Source organism: Aedes albopictus, chromosome 2 (genome assembly GCF_035046485.1).
Source record: "Aedes albopictus strain Foshan chromosome 2, AalbF5, whole genome shotgun sequence".
Lineage (NCBI taxonomy): Eukaryota > Metazoa > Arthropoda > Insecta > Diptera > Culicidae > Aedes > Aedes albopictus.
The window spans coordinates 239,058,383-239,076,621 of record NC_085137.1 but is presented as its reverse complement, the minus strand read 5'-3'; the positions used below and the strand labels follow the sequence as shown (position 1 = coordinate 239,076,621).

At 46.2% G+C, this 18,239-nt stretch overlaps 2 protein-coding genes across 3 annotated transcripts in view; both read right to left on the bottom strand.

The window, feature by feature from the left end:
* The window catches only part of LOC109420067 (hemicentin-1), a 688,507-nt gene that overhangs the window by 26,636 nt on the left and 643,632 nt on the right, over positions 1–18,239 (bottom strand). For both annotated transcript variants that reach the window (XM_029857682.2, XM_062851398.1), the window contains exon 5: positions 2,584–4,737. In XM_029857682.2, the coding sequence (XP_029713542.2) occupies positions 2,584–4,737 (2,154 nt within the window). The remainder of the gene's footprint in view (positions 1–2,583; positions 4,738–18,239) is intronic.
* Positions 9,101–16,846, bottom strand: LOC134287978 (uncharacterized). Its single transcript, XM_062851392.1, has 2 exons — positions 14,834–16,846; positions 9,101–14,770 (listed from the first exon to the last, which is right to left on the bottom strand). Exons 1-2 carry the CDS (start codon positions 16,390–16,392, stop codon positions 9,460–9,462), a joined length of 6,870 nt encoding a protein of 2,289 aa, XP_062707376.1. The 5' UTR covers positions 16,393–16,846; the 3' UTR covers positions 9,101–9,459.

The window sequence follows — 18,239 nt, the reverse complement described above, 5'->3', positions numbered from 1 at the left end:
AAATTCCTTGATTATCCGCAAATTCAGAGGATTTTTCGGAAGAATTTCACGGAAAAGATTCGAAAGAATTCCTGAAGGATCTTCATGAAAAATTACCGCAGCGACTTTTGATCAAAATTCCGGAGGAAGTTTTTAAATCAAAATCGGAAGAAGATTCCTGATGAAATCTCCTTAGGAACTTCCGATGGATATCTTAGAGAAACTTCCGGGAAAAATCTTCTGGGAAATTCTATAAGAATTTCCGTAGAATCTTGTGCAAGATCTCACGAAAATACTTGCGGAAGAATTCCAAGGACAATTTCCGGAATGATTCCTGAAACTATTTCGGGGAGAAATTCCAAAAGATCTTTGAAGAACTCACAAAGGATTATCTGCTGTTATTCTGATAGAATTCCTTGATTTTTTTTGTAAAAAAAAACACTTAAATTTCCGAATCAATCCGAAAGTTTTTCAGAAGAATTCCTAGAGAAACTTAAAAAAATTGAAAAGATCATAAAGGAATTCGTACACAAGTTCCAAAAACAACTAAACAACTTCTAGAAGAACCCCATAGTAACATTTGGAATAGTTTCCAAAACAAACTTTCCGGAATTCTCACTGGAAATTTAAGAAAAAATCCTAGTGGGACTACTAAAAGAGTTCCCAAAAGAACTTCTAGAAGCATTCCCGGATGAACTCGTATGGAAAATTCAGCTGAAGTTTTAAAAGAAACTCCTAGAGGAATGCCAACAATTACTTCGAGAACGACTCCCAGGTGAACTGGTAGCAGAATTGTCAGTGGATTTTTTTCAAGAATATCTTGCGAAACTCCTAGATCAATTCCCAGCGGAACTCCTAGACGAATTCCTAGTTGAACTTCCCAGAGGAAATTCCAAGAGTTCCCGGAGAAATTTCTAGAAAATTTTCGAATCAACTTATAAAAGCATTCGCAATGGTACTCCTAGAGAAATTTCCAGTTAAGCCCATAGAGGGATTCCCGACGAAACTGGTGGAGAAATACCCTAAGGAGTTGCTGGTTTTTTTTCTCTCTTGGAAATTTCTCAAAAAAAAAAACTCTAAGAGAGGAAAAAACCAGCAGCTCCTTAGGGTAGTCCTCCACTAGTTTATCCGGAAATTCCTCTATAGGTTGTACTGAGAATTCCTTTAGGAGTTCCACTGTAAATTTCTCTATGGGCTTTATTGAGGATTTCTGTAGGAGTCCTACAGTAAATTCCTTTACGAATTCTCGAAATTTCTCCTGTAACTGCTGGTATTTCCCTCTGAAAAGTTCCACTTAGAATTCTTCTATGAATTCTATTGGGAATTGATCTAGGAGTTTTGCCGGGAGTTTCTATGAGAGTTCCACTGGGAATTCTTCTACAAGTTTTACTGGGAGTTATTTTTGAAGTCCTTCTAGAAATTCCTTTGAGACTTTTTCCAGGAATTCCATCTCAATTTACTTTAAGAGTTCATCCAAGAATACTTCTAAGAGTTCTTTCTGGAATTCCTTTGAGATTTTTTTAGGGAATTCCATCTCAATTTACTTTAAGAGTTCATCCAAAAATACTTCTTAGAGCTCTTTCTGGCATTCCTCTAGAACGCCTACTGTAAATTACTGAGGATTTTTTTGTAAGGCCTTAGTTTGGCCGGTTAGGTAAGTATTACCCACCCGGAACTGCTAGTTTTCTCTGGAATCCCTAGATAACTATGAGAGACAACTATGAGCTTCATAAACATTGAATCGAACAATCCGACAATGATTTTTCATAAGGGCCTAACTGACTTGATCGATTTCTCTTCGTGGACTCTCTCTTTCGCTAATAACTTGATCAAAACAAACAAAATCATTATTCTTTTTGCTTCCATAGCAACATGTAGTCGTCTTTTTCGCATTTCAACCAAAAAATCTTTGGAAAACTCAATACACATTCTGTGATAACACAAAGAGAGGATCGATGAAGAGAACTTGAAAATGTCAGTTAGGCCCAAATGAAAAATCAGTGTCGAATTCCACTATACCAACAGAATGTGGTATGCATCTTTGACGTTCCAAATGTTTGGAATTGTTATAAATTAAGATTAAAACATGGATCACCGCTGAAAACGACCTTGGTCAATCAATAACATTAGCTATATGCTGTAAACATTCGTTACAGTATATAAAACATGATTTAATAATTAATAGATATTGTGATCCAAACTTTCGGATTTGCGTTTCATAAATTACCCAACTCTCACAGTATCCAGCTACTCGTAATATTGTGTGTGACGGTCAGTGATCATTGTCGTTATTGGAATTCATGGGTAGAGTAAACAAAAAGGATGGTAGAGTTTGTAGATCTTGAAGACCTTCATTCCAGAACAGTTTGGATGTCCTAGATTACCAGATGAACGTTCAATAGGAATTATAGGTAGTTGAGTTATGCTCTCAGCTTACAGGCCTTAGGAGAGTTCCAAGGTGGGAAGTACCACATTTCCTTTGATTATCAAAAATCTATGGTATTAAATGTTTGAAACCAAGGCAGAGATTGCATGTTTTACCAAAAAAAGATCGTCCCGTTTATTTCCAAGTGAACTTGTTCCTATCAACCCAAAAATACTTACTCTCAGCATCGACGTAGTCTCCGCAGTGTTCATGGTTGGACTTCAGACACAACTTCACTCGCACCCTAGGAGGAATCTCCTCTTCTAGCGCCATCGGTAGGTCATCCTCACCCAAGGACCTAGCGCTACTTCTTCTCGCAGAAATCATATTATCCATGATCTCCTCCTTATACGTCGGTTTGCTTCCGGATGCGGCCAGCGGAACCGTCTGTACCACTTGCCACGTAGATATGGGACTGTCGTGGTAACCGATCGATTCGACGATGGCGATCAGCGAGAGACACGTGGCACCCACGTTCACTCCCAGTTGCCGCGTTTCGGGATCGAATCCAACGTGCAGCGGTACCGGGACTTTGCTCACTTTGGTAGTCGTGGCGATTTCGTTCGACGGCTCGGAGTTACCCTTCGCGTTGAAGGCTTTTACCTTGAACACGTAGCTTTGGTGCTGATCTAGCGGGGTAACGCTGCAGGGCACGTCACGCTGGCAGTCGAATTCCATCCACTCAGAGCTGGTCTGCTGGACGATGCCACAGTCACCGTTCAGTTGATCGTGATGGGGGATGGCTACTTTGCGGTAGGATACGAAGAACTTTGTGTTGCTGATGCCGCCGTCGAAACCGGGATCCCACACCAAAGAGACGTAGTTGGATCCGACGTCAGCTGCGTGCAGGTTGGTGGGTTTCTCTGGGGGTCCCTTGGGTTGCAGCCTGATCGGAGCACGGATGGTTTCAATCGAGTTACCTACACGGCAGGTGTAATCTCCGTAGTCTTGGTGCTTGAGGTTGTTGATCCTTAGGACACTGGTGTAGATGTCGTTGTTATCGGTGGTTGTGTTGATCTCGTAGTGGCCATCTGAGGACATGGATAGGGCAGCTGTATTGGTTCCAAAGTGCCACTGGAACTCCGGTTTTGGATAGGCTTGAACTCTACAGATGACCTCAGCGGATTCTTTGATTTCGTATGCAACCTTGTTGTATTGATGCAATACAATCGGTCCATGTTCGATGCGAAGGTGCATACTGGCGTTGGCTGAGGCCACCTCATTTTCATACAAGCAGGTGTACGTTCCGCGGTCGCTGGGTAGAAGCTGGGTTTTATGCGGGCGAGCTTTACCCTGGAATACGAGCATGCTTTGAACGGTCACCATTCCACTTAGACCGTCGTTGTTGCTGGTACTGATGCGGTACATGTTGGCATCGGTTGTGATGTCTCGACCATCTTTGAGCCATCGGACCGTTGGTCGAGGTTTGCCTTTGGCGTGACAGCTTGCGGAGAAATCTGTGTCCCCGACCCGCTTAGTCATGTGTTGCTGCATTTTACCGATGAATTGAGGTGGTTGATGAACCTCAAGTTTGATAGTGGCCATTGGCCCATGACCAAGTTCGTTAACTGCGTGGCAGTGATAGCTTCCTTCACTTCCAAGATGAGCTCTGGGAATTACATATTGAGGACCCTGAGCGAGTATCGTGTTCGAGGACACTTCTCCGACCGCGTCCTTAAACCACCGGAATTGAGGAACAGGCCATCCTGGGGGATTGGCAGAACAAGTCAGCGTTACGCCACTGCCCACATGCACAACTGGTTTACTAGGATTGATATAAGCCTGTCCAGGACGGTGTCGAACTAGCAGAGCAACGGTTGAGTTTCCGATCCTTTCCGCTATCTTTCCTCCGTACGGTTTGATCATATTAACCGCCCGACACACATATGTTCCAGCATGTTCTGCCTTCACCTCACGCAACTGTAGTATGTCTCCGGCATATCGGAAATCTGGACTACCTTCCTTGAACCATTCGATTGAGATCGGTGGCGGGTTGGACGTGACGTTACATCTAATCGTAACCGTTTCCCGCTCTTCGGCTTCCCATGTCTTGGACTCAATGACCACAACCGGGGCGTACTGCACGTCCAACATGATGAGCTGTTCGCCCACCTTACCCAGCCCGTTGTCTGCCGAACAGCCGTACTCCCCAGCGTCTTGGATGGACACTCGCTGGATGGCATGCGTCGGGGAGGAGCTAATGAACCGTCCATTCCGTGTCCACCGGACGTTCGGCACGTTTGGCTTGGCATCGACGGAGCACTCGAGCTTGGCCGTTGTGTCACGCTCCACTCGTAGCGGATTTTCCGGTCCGATTTTCACTCTTGGATAATCTGTAACGAACAAAGAAAAGAAAAGGATGCACATTAGAGCAAAACGATGATGGTATAAAAGTCGCATTTGGGAGGAAAAGTTTATCCTCCGAGAAATGTCAGACAGCTTTTTATCGTCACTAAATGAGTCCTATTTGTTGCAACACTTGTGAGACATAGTCAGACTTCGGTATTGCCGGTATGAAAGTCGGTCGGTACAATGCGAAAAGTTTCAACAAGTCACGTGGCTTTTTGTCTGTGTTCCGACCACAACAAAGCAAATGGAATTGTACTTCTTAGTAGTTGCCCCATTTCGGTGCACCGTGTAAGACGGCGGCGGTTACCAAACACATAGTTGAATGTGGAACAATTTTTATAATGTTGTGTATTTGCCGAAGAAAGCAGTAAAGCTAGTTCTTTCTCTTGTCGTTGTTGTTGTTATCTTGGCATTGGGATTGTGAGCGATTTTCTTTTACACACCATATCGGTACTCAGCCAGCACGAACCGGAGGAAAAGTTTTGCGCCCGATTCTTCCAGTTATTTTTTTTTTTCGGGGGGTTGTTCAATTGGTCCAAGTCTTGAAGTTGCATCGTTAACTGTGGGGAAGAAATTCCGAAACTTTCTATCTCACTTCCTCGGTTGGATTCTTACTTGGTGCCCAGACGCGGAAGGTCACCAGCACCACCACCACCACCGGTAGCAGGGCAGTAGTGGATCTGGTCAGGCACGGCACTGCACGACGACGGACGGAAGTGAATGTGTGCGGTGGCAGTTTATGGCCCGGCACCGAAGGTTATCGTTGTTGCCCGGAATGGTGCGAAAAAAAGTTTTCCGTCAAGTGCGACTTCGGTCGTACATGCGGAACTCCGGAAATGGAGACCATAGTGCGGTTCGAATGATAGCCGAAGTCAGACAAAATGTTTTTGCTTCTTGCCGGGAGAGGGAGAGAAGGAAAGATATCATTAATCTCAATGTCTTTGATGGTAATTGAGTTTCTGGTTCGAGAGGATTAATTGTCTGATGAAATGCTTGAGGAATAGAGTGCTTGCTGATTGGGTTTAGTTGATTGCTTTTTTAAAGTGAGTTGCAATTTTACTGCTGGGCTTTGGTAGTTTGGCTGACGAGACACTATTTATTATAGAGAAGTTACGATTCTTCTTAGGTGGTTTTGAGGTTGGAGTTGTGCCAGAGTACCGGTCGAAAAATAACGTATTTTCTAGATGCTGCTATCGTGTAATGAGAAGATTAGAGAAAAATGGTGGTAATCATGGTTTTCTGAAAATTTCTTTTGATAATTCGTTTTTGACAACCAGTCTGTTTGTCAATCCGACATTTTCTCTGTATCCCAAGCCCTCTCATATATCCTTTTAACTTTATGGATCAAAAGGTCTGAGCCAGTAAAAAAAAGAGAGAAAAAAATCCCTTTAACAATGTGTTAGGTTTCCGGAGTGTTATCTCTTCCTCATATGTACTGCATACGAGACCTTTGCTTCACAAAGCATGGGAATTCAAAGAGCACATGCTCCGCGGGCTCATTGCGGTTGGCGCACCCGACCCTGAACAAATACCATGTACCTAAATAGTCTATGACTCGACAAAAACTGTGCCATGAGAAACTCACCTCGTCATTGGGCCTATTCTGTCACAGACCATCTGTCCTTGGGGAAGATTAATTTATTACGCCCATCATTTTTCGAGATTTATAGACCCCCTACTCCACTCTGTCGCGCTGTTTCCCTAAATATACCTAATACACGTACTGACACACTTTCCTTGACCCCCTCCCCCAAATGATGGACGTAACTTATGAACGTTCCATTGCTGGAAGAGTCACATGTTCGCTGTCATCTCACTATTCACGATGTTCTTGCGGTCTGTATAGCACCTTATGTATCATGTACATACCTGGTATGAAGGAGAACCCTGTTTGGGAGGTAGCTCTCTAAGATCCTGCAACAACTTTCCAGAACTCTTAGGTGGTGTAAGCCACTCTCACTAATACCCCTGTTGACACTGCACTATCGTACGCGTTCTTTTGTCTAGCATTGCAACCAAGCAGTAGCGGATTCGTTATCTCGGTCATTTTGGTCACTGACCAGACAGCTTACACCGTCGCTTCCCTGCCAGCAACTGGTTGTCCATAAGTCCGGAGTCACTTGACCTCTCGGTATAGACAGAATGACTCGCTCCAACAGCTTCCCGATGGTGTTCAGTGTACATATTGATTTGTACACCGAAGGTTAGCCAGGTTCTCGTTTTTGGGCAGTAGAACAAATCTTCGCAACCCTGGAAATTCGGAGAGGCACCTCTGTATGGCTAATCTGAACATTACACCGTCCGCAACCAGATGTTGCACAGACTGAACCAATCAAAAACATAAGACTACATACAATACGCGAAACATCCAGTGGCCCAGTGGAGAATATCCCGTTTGACGAAAAGGCACACTCCAAAGCTTTCAAAACGAACAAGAAGGGCTACTAACCCCAATTCAAGGTGTCAAGCGACCCGTGCCGAGGAATGAGTGATCGAGGGGGTGAAAAAGATGCTCGATCATTAACAGAGCCTGTGGGGTACCTGGGCACCCCCCACAGTATCGTGTGAATTCAGGGCTCTGGCGTGGTTGACCTCTTTTCCCGTGCGGCTCGTGGGATTGAAACATGAAGACTAATAAACAATCAAGTCAAACAGGAGGTAGGAGTGGGTTGGCGACCCAGACAACCAGGAGTCGCATAAGAAACCACGTTGTACATCGTATAAAGTACTATTTTAAGTCACTATCGCATATATGTACGACTGACTGACACATTTCATCGCATATGATGTTATTTTTTGAACTTATTACGATGTATCAGGTTAAGCCATCGTAGTAGATGGTATTCTGATGTTTTATTGCGATGAACTTTGCTTACTCGCAAAAGCGTGCGAGCGAACTCGCAAAGTGTCAAATGAATTCGCATAATTGCGTACTGCGATGATTATACGACTTCGCTAGGTACTTTTCTTATTATGTCAGTTTACCTCGCATTGGTGTATTGTTGAAATCGCATAAAAGTACAAACAAACTCGTTGAAGTGTACATACAAACTCGCATAAGCTAGAAGCGTTTATGTTGGCATTACGCGATTTGATATATGATAACAATTAAAGAGTTCCTGTTGTACTGTGGATGCAGTGCCAAAAAGCTACAAGAAAGTGAACAGCCATAATTATGGTTGCAAAGTCATAATTATTTGTTTTGTTGGCTTGATAATCAACAATGGGAGGTGCTAGCCAGAGAGGAGCAGTGAAAACTGTTCAAGAAATCGTTGTTAACCTGCCAAACATGCACAGCGCAAGTGAACCAAGTGCATTCCAACAAACACTGAGGTGAGTTAGAATATCATGATAATTAATCAGATTGTTTCATAAGTAGCGTTTGATGTTGTGTGTGAAGTGTGGCTCGACAATCCAGAGGTCATTAGTTCGATATCGAGCTGACAGAATTGTTTTTTTTTCAATATTATTAAATCGCATAAGATGCTAAATTACATCGTAATAGTGCATGCGGTGCATCGCATAAGATATCGCTTCAAGTCATATAGCGTTATTATTGTTCCGTCAATGCACGTATAGCGCCTCCACTTTTGTACGCATAAGGCACTTTTGCTGCATCTTATGCGATGTAACTTTAACGCATAAAAGTACGTATAACATGAACACAAACTTCATTATACGTGCAAATTGGTTGTCTGGGGAGATCTCTGTTAAGAAGAAGCGAGGAGATAGATGTGTGAAGCTGCACACGTAGCTCCAGCGTGGGAACTCCGGTCCACTCCCCGGCAAGCCAGCCGGTGGAGATACTGGATGGAGCGTGGTTGTTGAGGACCATCAACCAAAAAAAGAGAAGGACTGCCCGCAATCAAGGTGGCTGAGCAGCAGCTTGGCAAGATCATCGACTTTGTGTCCACGAAGTCCAACATTAGTAAGGACCTGAGAACGGTTCTGTTGCGACTTCGTAAGTCGATTGACGAAGCCCAGCAGGATCACGTGAGACTCGTGAAGACTGCATCAGCGGCGGACCCTGTGAAAGTAAAGGATACGAACTCTACCCAGACGGAGGCCTTCACTTTCGCAGGTAGCTCAAAAGATGTGGTGGATGCGATTGCTCGTGAGGCAGCCGTCAGGTGAGGAGCTGTCTGGCGGTGCCCCCAAATCCAGGCGAATGCTTATCCCGAATGTTGGCAGTAATGCCGTAGAGTCGGACCCCAGTCAAGTGTCCTGGAAAGCTGGGCAAGGTGGGCTGAAAAGGCTGGCCCGTCTCGGAAGGATGGGTTGTGACCGTTGGTAGGCCCTCAGCAACCACAGAATAGGGCGAACCAAGGGAGGACCCCCTGTGGTCAAATAAACTATTTTCGGACAATCCGCGTAGCAAAACTCGTATTTAGCAGTGAGTTAGCTCGAAGCTGAAATAATGTTTATTTGTAAGTAGGGTTAATAACAGGGTTTACAATTCGTTTAGCTTACATTTTGTCGGCAATAGTGTATTCAACTAACCACAGAACTACCTCATACGAATTCATTGAATATAATTGAAAACTAGAAATACACAGTAGTAATTTAGAAATTAAACAATTCAATTTAATAAAGAAATTTACCGTAGCTTATATAAATGCAAATCACTACGCATCCAGTCTAATTCTGACAACCTCCGTATTGCTACCTATGCATGTACATATCCTCAAACCGATGACAGACAACGTTCAGACAATTGTGACGTTGGAGCATGTTGCTGAATTGAGGGGTACACTAGGCTGCATCTTTTCGGAACATCCTCCCCCGCATGACGACTGAAGTTCCGCTTCTGCGTCATCAGCCTTTTCAAGATCTAGCACAGCTAGTTTCGCCACAGCACGTTGCAGGACTCCTCCACTTGTTTGCACATCCGCTTTCCTTGCCACTCCATCTTGCCCTGTATACACACGGACGACACGCCCCCTTGTCCAGTGGTTTCGAAGCTTCTCATCTGCAATTATCACTAGTTCACCTGCCTTAATCGGTCGTACATCTTGGAACCATTTTGACCGTCGTGTGATGGTCGGTAGATACTCCAACAACCAACGTTTCCAGAAGTGATCCAGAACCATCTGTAACGTAGACCAGCTGTCTTTCAAAGCAGCTTTCTCGCAAATTGGATCTTTGACAGGTTGCTTAACTCCCTTTGAGCTCATCATAAGGAAGTGATTCGGGGTCAAGCATTCTTCCGAATCAGTTGTAAGCGGTACAAATGTGAGTGGGCGAGAGTTTATCATAGATTCGGCCTCAGCTAACATGGTCCAGAAGGATTCCTCGTCAAGTTTCCGCAATGTAGGTACGCTGCCGAGTGCTACCTTCACCGAGCGCACCATTCTCTCCCAGCAGCCTCCCATGTGGGGAGCTGCAGGAGGGTTGAACCTCCATTGTGTATGGCTATTCGTGAAGGTACTACTCAACTCATTGTTCAAATTCCTTATCTCTTCTGCCAGCTCTCTACCAGCTCCAACGAAGTTTGTCCCGTTGTCTGTGAAAACTTCTAATGGTGCACCTCTCCGGGCAATGAATCGGCGAATAGCCTTTTTACAGGAATCCGTAGACAACGTGGCAGCGATTTCCAAGTGAATGGCTCTAATCGTTAAACACGTGAAAAGAGCCACCCAGCGTTTCACTGAAGCTCTTCCTATTTTCACCAGATACGGCCCAAAATAGTCTATTCCTACATAGGAAAAGGGGCGGACGAACGGAGTAAGCCTTTCCGGCGGAAGTGATGCCATCTGCGGTACTGTTGGTACTGCCTTATATACGCGGCACCAGCTGCAGTTTTTCTTCACGAAGCTCAACCGCCCTCTCAACTTCGAGATGTGGAATTTTTGTTTTATCTCGTTAATGACTGTTTCGTCATTTGCGTGTTTGTAGTCGCGGTGATACCAATCAACAACGAGGCGGGTGATATAGCTGTCCTTCGGAAGGATAATTGGAAATCGAGTATCGAAGGGCAAGAACTCGGCTGCAGAAAGGCGACTGTTCATGCGAATTATTCCATGCTCGTCCATTATTGGTGATAGTTTGTACAACAAACTGTTCTTCTCTACATTCTTTTGTTGATTTCGTTGGCCCTCTCTTTTTGATTTCAAAATGTTGACCTCATCGGGATACGCTTCATGTTGCACCAACCGCCAAAGCACTCGTTCCGCTTCCAGTAAATCTTCCTTCGTGAGATTCACCGTTGATCCCAGCGTCTTCCATTCCGGATGAACTCGATTGACGAACCGTAACACATACGCAACGCATCTGTGGAGTCGCTCCCATTTTGAGAAACGCTCAACAAGCACGAGTGGTTGCCCGAGGGAATGCTTCCCAACATACGCCGGACGAACTTCTTCATCCGTTTCAGTTATGCGAGTCTCCTGATCTCCTGGCCAAAGTTCTTCTGGTTCGTACAGAAACTGAGGAGCTCGATACCAGCGGCTGTCAGCGGTGAACGAAGGCCCCTTGCCCCATTTGGTGGCCTCATCGGCAACGTTTAAGTGGGTTGGAATCCACCTCCATTCCTCGGGTGTGGATAGGTTGAGAATTTCGTTGACCCTTAGCGCAACAAATTGTCTATATCGTCGAAGATCCGATGTGATCCACGAATGTACAGTAGATGAGTCACACCAAAAATGGGTTTGATGTATCTTCAACGAATGTCCGTCTACGATTGTTTTCCGTAAACGAGCTCCTAGAACCGCTGCAAGCAGTTCGGCACGTGGCGTTGATAGTGGTTGGAGTGGCACCACCTTTGTTTTAGAAGATACCAAGGCGCAACGAACAGTTCCACGATCGACGATTCTAAAATATGCAACTGCAGCGTAGGCTTCTGAACTTGCGTCGACGAATATGTGAAGCTGGAGCGTGTCGTAGCTGGATGGGTGATAGCCGGGAAAATAACAGCGCGGTACTTCAATCTCGTCCATTCCTCTCAGTCGAATAAGCCATTGCTGCCAACGAGTGAAGAGATTTGTTGGAATCTTTTCATCCCAGCCTATCTTGATTCTCCACATTTCTTGGATCATTATCTTTCCATGAACTACGAACGTCGAAACGAGTCCCAGTGGATCATAAATACTCATGACTATTCTGAGTATTTGCCGTTTCGTTGGAACAACGTCACCAGCCAAGATGTCTTTCAAATCGTCACGGAAGTTTAACGCAAATGAGAAGTTGTCCTCTGTCGGTTGCCAAATCATCCCTAGCAATCGTTCACCGTCACTCTCCTGGCCTGGAGTAAAGTGCTTCACTACTGCGGGATTACCTTCTCCTATTGTTCTCACAAATTCCTCTTTGTTGGATATCCAGTTCCGAATATGAAAGCCGGCTTGACCGTGGACCTCCATGACTTGGGCGGCCAATTCTACTGCTTCGTCTATGGTATCGACACTATCTAAATAGTCGTCTACGTAGTGACGCCGTATTATCGCAAGTGTAGCTCTAGGATATTGGTGTTCGAATTCCATAGCGTTCATGTTTTTAACAAATTGTGCCTGCGTGGGCGAACATGAAGCTCCAAATATCGCCACATCCATTACCATCGTGTCCAATGGTAAATCAGCAGAGTTCCGCCAAAGGTATAGTAAAGCACTACGATCCTCCTCGCACACAAGAAGTTGGTGGAACATTTCTTTCACATCTGCTGTGATGGCTACCTCTCGTTCGCGATACGGATACAACACATGTAGCAGAGGTGTTAACAGGTCAGGACCTTTCATCAGCATCGTGTTGAGTGATATTCCGTCGACCGTGGCCGCTGCATCCCACACGAGTCGAACTTTGTTGGGTTTTTTGGGATTCAACACAACCCCCAACGGAAGAAACCAGGTTCGCCTCGGATCAAATCGTTGCAGCTCTTCAGCCGTAGCTTTATGGGAATACCCTTTCTCCTGATATTCCACAATCTGTTTTCGAACATTGTTATACAAGTCAGGGTTATTGCGCAGTCTCCGTTCCAGACACTCCATCCGCTTAATCGCCATCCGCTTACTGTCCGGAAACTCGAAGTCATCGTACTTCCACAAGAGAGCCGTTTTGAAACGCCCGCTGGGTGTTCGCACCGTCGACTCATTGAGAATCGACATTGCTCGTTGCTCGTCCGATCCTTTCACTTCGGGAACAACTGCGACACCCAAGCTTTCCAATTCAAAGAAGTTACGAACGTAATTGTGCAAATTTTGATCTTCCTGCTTGTTGCAGATGTACATCTGCAGATGCGGGTGATTGATCTCTGGTCCTCGTCGGCTTCCGTAGACAACCCAGCCTAAACGAGTCTTCGTGGCAATCGGTTCATGTTCACGTCCTTCTCGTAGCTTAAGGCAAGCCAGCAAATGTACGTTGTTGTGGCCAATAAGAATACCAGGAACAGCTGAATCGAAATCCCGAACCGGAAGGTTCTTCAGATGCTGGAACTCCTTTACCAATTCGGCGATCTTCATCGTTTGCTCAGGCAGTCCAAGGTTACGCACTGTGTAGACTTCCGATGCAAGGTACCGCCTATCTTTTCCTTCGCCGGAAATTTCTAACGAAACCATCCGAGAATTGGAATAGTTTTTCTTGATTCCACCAGTCCAGTGGACACAGAGAGATTCAGCGACACCGTCCAATCCGAGTGTATCAGCTATTCTGTCTTCTATCAGTGAAACCGACGATCCGTCGTCAAGGAAGGCGTAGGTGTCCATTTTTCCCTTCCTTCCGTAAAGAGTCACAGGAATAATACGGAAGAGATTGAAGGACGACGGCTGCCGATGGAGAGATACCGTTGCATTCTTTCCAGCATCAATTTTGGTTGGCACCGATGAGTTTTTATCATGGAGAAGACGATGATGTCGCCTTGGGCACCCATCTATTCCACATACTTGACCCTTGCAAGGCCAACGTGTGTGGGACGTTAGACACCGACCGCAAAGTCTATTCTCCTTTACCACCTTCCAACGATCGTCAATAGAAATCCTCTTGAACAGTCCGCAATCTTCCACCAGATGACCCCTATTCTTGCACGACGGGCATGTCAGTGGTTTCTCCGAGCTCTTGGGTCCTTCCTGCTGTGTAACGAAAGTGGCACGATCTTCTTCGACAACTTCATGATGTCTTCCTGTCATCCCCGGTTTGGTGTGTGTGTTGATGTACGCCCGATCCTTACCCTTGGAGCAGTCATCCTTGGCCACCTTAGACGCTACTCCATTCCAGGATACCACGCAGCTTGTCGCAGACACAACATTCGCCATATATTCCCCAAACGCACTCAGATCGACCACCGCGAGTTGACTTTGATGAAGGGCCCAATTGAACTTCACTGCTGTTGGTAACTTTTCGACCAGCTCATTGAGGAGAACTGGATTCGAAAGATGGTTTTCCAATCCTATGGCCTTCAAATGCCCGCATAAGTTTTGCACAACGAGACCGAAACTTACTAACGTGTCCAACCTTTCACTCTTCGGTGCCGGCGTGTTACGTACTTTGGCGATCAAACTCTGGACGATTTGCTCCGGTCTACCGTACAGGAGTTGTAACGTTGAAACCACTTGTGGCACCGTTGTGGGATGGAGCAAGAAACTACTTACCGCTTCTTTGGCACTTCCCTTCAGACACCTTTGAAGACGAAGCAAGTTTTCGGAGTCTGAGTAGCCACAAGCGTGTGTCGAATGGTTATAACTACTTATAAATAGGGGCCAATCAATCGGATCACCCGCGAATATAGGTAATTCACGATTAACCACTTGTCGGGCCGCTAATTGTTGGGGAGTAGGAGCCAATTGGGGAGGAATAGCGACGTTGTTGACTACAGGGGGAGTCGAGACTGGGAGGTAGGGGTTCAATACTGGATTTTGTATCTGACTAGGCCTAACAGAAACTTCACTAGCAAACGCCCTACTTTCTATGTCAATATCTGAGCGCCCTCCCACGGGAGTGTTGATTCCAGGTTCGTCGAAGCTCCGGTGTTGTAATCGGACATCATGTGAATGCGGTTGAGTACCGCCTAGCAAAGCATCACTTACCGGATTCCCACTGGAATGAATCGAGATGTTACCATATGCAGGGAGCGACTGGTGTTGATAACCACTAATGTACCAGATGTCATCTTGGCGAGGAATTCCTGCAGGCTCTCCGTGGCCCGCTGAATTTGATATCGCGGCAGCAGAATGTAGAACCTGCGGCCGCAGGGTTGTTATATCATCGTTCTCCTTCTGATGAATACGACTCTCTATCGTCGGCGCTTGATGTAGTTCTCGATGCTTTTGACCTTGCCTATACTGCCTATATTCTTGCTCCAGACGCCGTAGACGGTCCAGTTCCTCATCACGCTTCTTTAAAACCTTCTGCTGTTGCTGGACGAAGTTTTCCTGCTCCTGCTTCTGACGTTGCAACTGTTGTTCCAATTTGCTCAATTCACGTTGTTTTTGCAGCACCAATTGCTCCTGTTCTTTTTCTCGCGTTTTCATCTGCTGCTCCAGTTCTCGGTTCTTGAGGAACCCGTCTTCTTTCTGCATCTCGAGCCGGTTAAGCTGATCGATCAAATCCAGCTCCCGCTGCCTCCGTACATCACTTTCTTTTACACGCTCCTTTTCGTGTTCGTTGTTGGTAGTACGAGAACGCCATTGTTCGAAGGATGGACGAGTCTGCAACTTCGGAATCGTGCCCGTTTTGGATTTCGTCACAACCGGATTGTTCAGCAGATTGTCAAGGGGGCCTACCACATCAACGAACGACAGCACCGGTGAAATCCTGGGGCGATTCGTCCCGCCAACAGCTCCAATCGCGCTTTCTGAATCCTCGTCCGCTGTCTCCCCGATCGCAATACTTCCGGTGGTACGCGGAGCCGAAACCAGTTCCTGGCTCTTGTCATTCAGACGTAATGGAACCAGTGGCGTAGGTACATGAGTTTTTACTGGGGTTGATGAAGCGTGGCCTTCGTTGGTAACGATGACATTCGGGTCGAAGTCCTTTTCGTTGACGACTACGGTGGTTCCTGGTAACCGCTCGCCAGCGCCTTCGGTAATTCTGGCGACGTCATCCACCCAGTCCTGAACTCGGTTTTGGCTTCCCTGACGACTATGCTGACAACGATGACTGCTACCCGAATTCGATGTTCCGTCTTGCTCATCTTGTTGCCGAAGCAAATCAAACCTTTTGGCTAAATATTGCTTCTCGCGTTCGAACTTGTCCTTCCTGGCCTTTTCCTGCAGTGCAAACTCCTCTTCGTGCATCCGTTCCATCAGCCTCCTCTCCTCTTCAAGGCGTTCTAGTTCCCGGGCAATCCTCGCCTGTCGCATACTAGACGTAGTAGTGCGACTTGTTCTAGAACTAGCTGGTGGCACACACAGTTTACACACAAAGGCTTCTTTCCGAACCGTCGATTGCTTCACATTGGCGCAAGAGAAGTGGTACCAACGGGCACAGCTTCGGCATTGGACCATATACAATTCGTAACTGTTCGGTTTGTCGCAACCACCGCACTCAATTTTATCGCCTCCATCAACATCAATGATCGACGGTTCAAACGAATTGGACGAGTGATTTTCCTCCAGTGAATCCGTCTCAACTTGGAGGTTGGGATTTGCACTCTCCTTCGCCGCGCGGGTTTTCGACCGCGTTTGCCTGATCATCGACTGCCTTGGTGGGTTGGACATCGTTAAAAATCTTCGAGTTTTCTGTGGTCAAATAAACTATTTTCGGACAATCCGCGTAGCAAAACTCGTATTTAGCAGTGAGTTAGCTCGAAGCTGAAATAATGTTTATTTGTAAGTAGGGTTAATAACAGGGTTTACAATTCGTTTAGCTTACATTTTGTCGGCAATAGTGTATTCAACTAACCACAGAACTACCTCATACGAATTCATTGAATATAATTGAAAACTAGAAATACACAGTAGTAATTTAGAAATTAAACAATTCAATTTAATAAAGAAATTTACCGTAGCTTATATAAATGCAAATCACTACGCATCCAGTCTAATTCTGACAACCTCCGTATTGCTACCTATGCATGTACATATCCTCAAACCGATGACAGACAACGTTCAGACAATTGTGACGTTGGAGCATGTTGCTGAATTGAGGGGTACACTAGGCTGCATCTTTTCGGAACACCCCCCTTGGACGAATATCGAGCGGAAGAAGAAAAAGACAAAGCCGCTGGTAGAAGAAGCTACGCACGCCAAACCAAGGCGTAAAAGAGTAGGTGTCAAGCGCGAGAAAGGCGCTCGTCATCAAGACCGAACAGTCGAAGTACTCGGACGTCTTGAAGGCGATGTGAAGCGACGTAAGCTCGACGTGCGCAGTATCAGGCATACTCATACGGGCGAGATGATCCTGAAGCTAAAGCGCGATAAGGAACGCGAGTGCGCCGCCTACAAAAGTTTGGCGGAAAAGGTTCTTGGCGAAGGGGTGGAGGTGAGGGCTCTCATACACGAGGCGACTCTAAAGGTGAAAAACATAGACGAGGTCATCAGAGTGGAAGAGCTCGGCACGGCACTGCGGCAACAGTGCAAGGTGCACGTGGCCGTCGCAGCCGTTAGGCTACGGAAGGTGCCGGCAGGGAAACAGGTAGCTTTGGTTCAGCTAACTGTGCTGCCGTTCTACGTATAATTGTCCCATGTTATATGGGATTCCCATATAACATGGGACAATTGGGCGTAGAACGGCAGTGTGGCGGACGTAAAAATGTCCGTTAAAGTAGGGAGGATTAAGGTAGGCTGGTGTGTTTGCCATCTGATGTTTGTTTCAGGTGTGTGGAATCAGGACACAACTTATGGGACTGCAAAGACCCTGACAGGAGCAAACTATGTAGGAAATACGCCATCGAAGGCCATAAGGAAAAAGACTGCACGAGTCCAACCCATTTGTCTGATCTGTACCGGATCATCCGTGAACAACAAGCATCCAACGGGTGGTCCAAGATGCCCGGCCTTCAAGAAAGCCGCAATGAACAAATCACAGTGCAGGTAACGCAGCTGAACCTGAACCACTGTGACGCGGCTCAGCAGCTGCCTTGTCAGGCGGTTTCTGAGTGGGGGACGGATATCGCCATCATAGCGACCCCACACCGAGTACCCGCCGGCAACGGCAACTGGTTCCAGAAAAATGGCGACGATATGGACGACGGGTGAATACCCCGTCCAGGAGTTGGTGTCGACTACCTATTAAGACTTCGTGGACGCCAAAGTAAACGAGGTCTTCTTCTGTAGATGTTATGCGCCTCCGCTACACTTACAGCGAAAACCTGGCGGTTCGTTACAGTATCGACTACAACAACAGCAGGTAGAGGGAGAGCAAAACGAACGGCGGGTGGTGTTCGCTGCTACAGAAGCCGCGCTGGTGACCGAGATGAGGACAAGCAAAAAGGCCTGTTGAGGGTCTCTGTCAGAGTGCCAATGCGAATCCGTGGGGTGATGCCTACAGGATCGCGATGGCCAAGACGAGAGGTGTAATGGCTCTTACAGAGCAATTTCTAGAGATGCTGGAGGGGATCATCGAG

What these genes read in the sequence shown, in the direction of transcription:
- LOC134287978 (XM_062851392.1), bottom strand. Translation starts at nt 16,392, where the DNA reads ATGTCCAACCCACCAAGGCAGTCGATGATCAGGCAAACGCGGTCGAAA. An exon ending in CCTCGCCAAGATGACATCTG is followed by an intron (nt 14,771 to 14,833) that starts GTACATTAGTGG and finishes GATTCATTCCAG; the next exon opens with TGGGAATCCGGTAAGTGATG.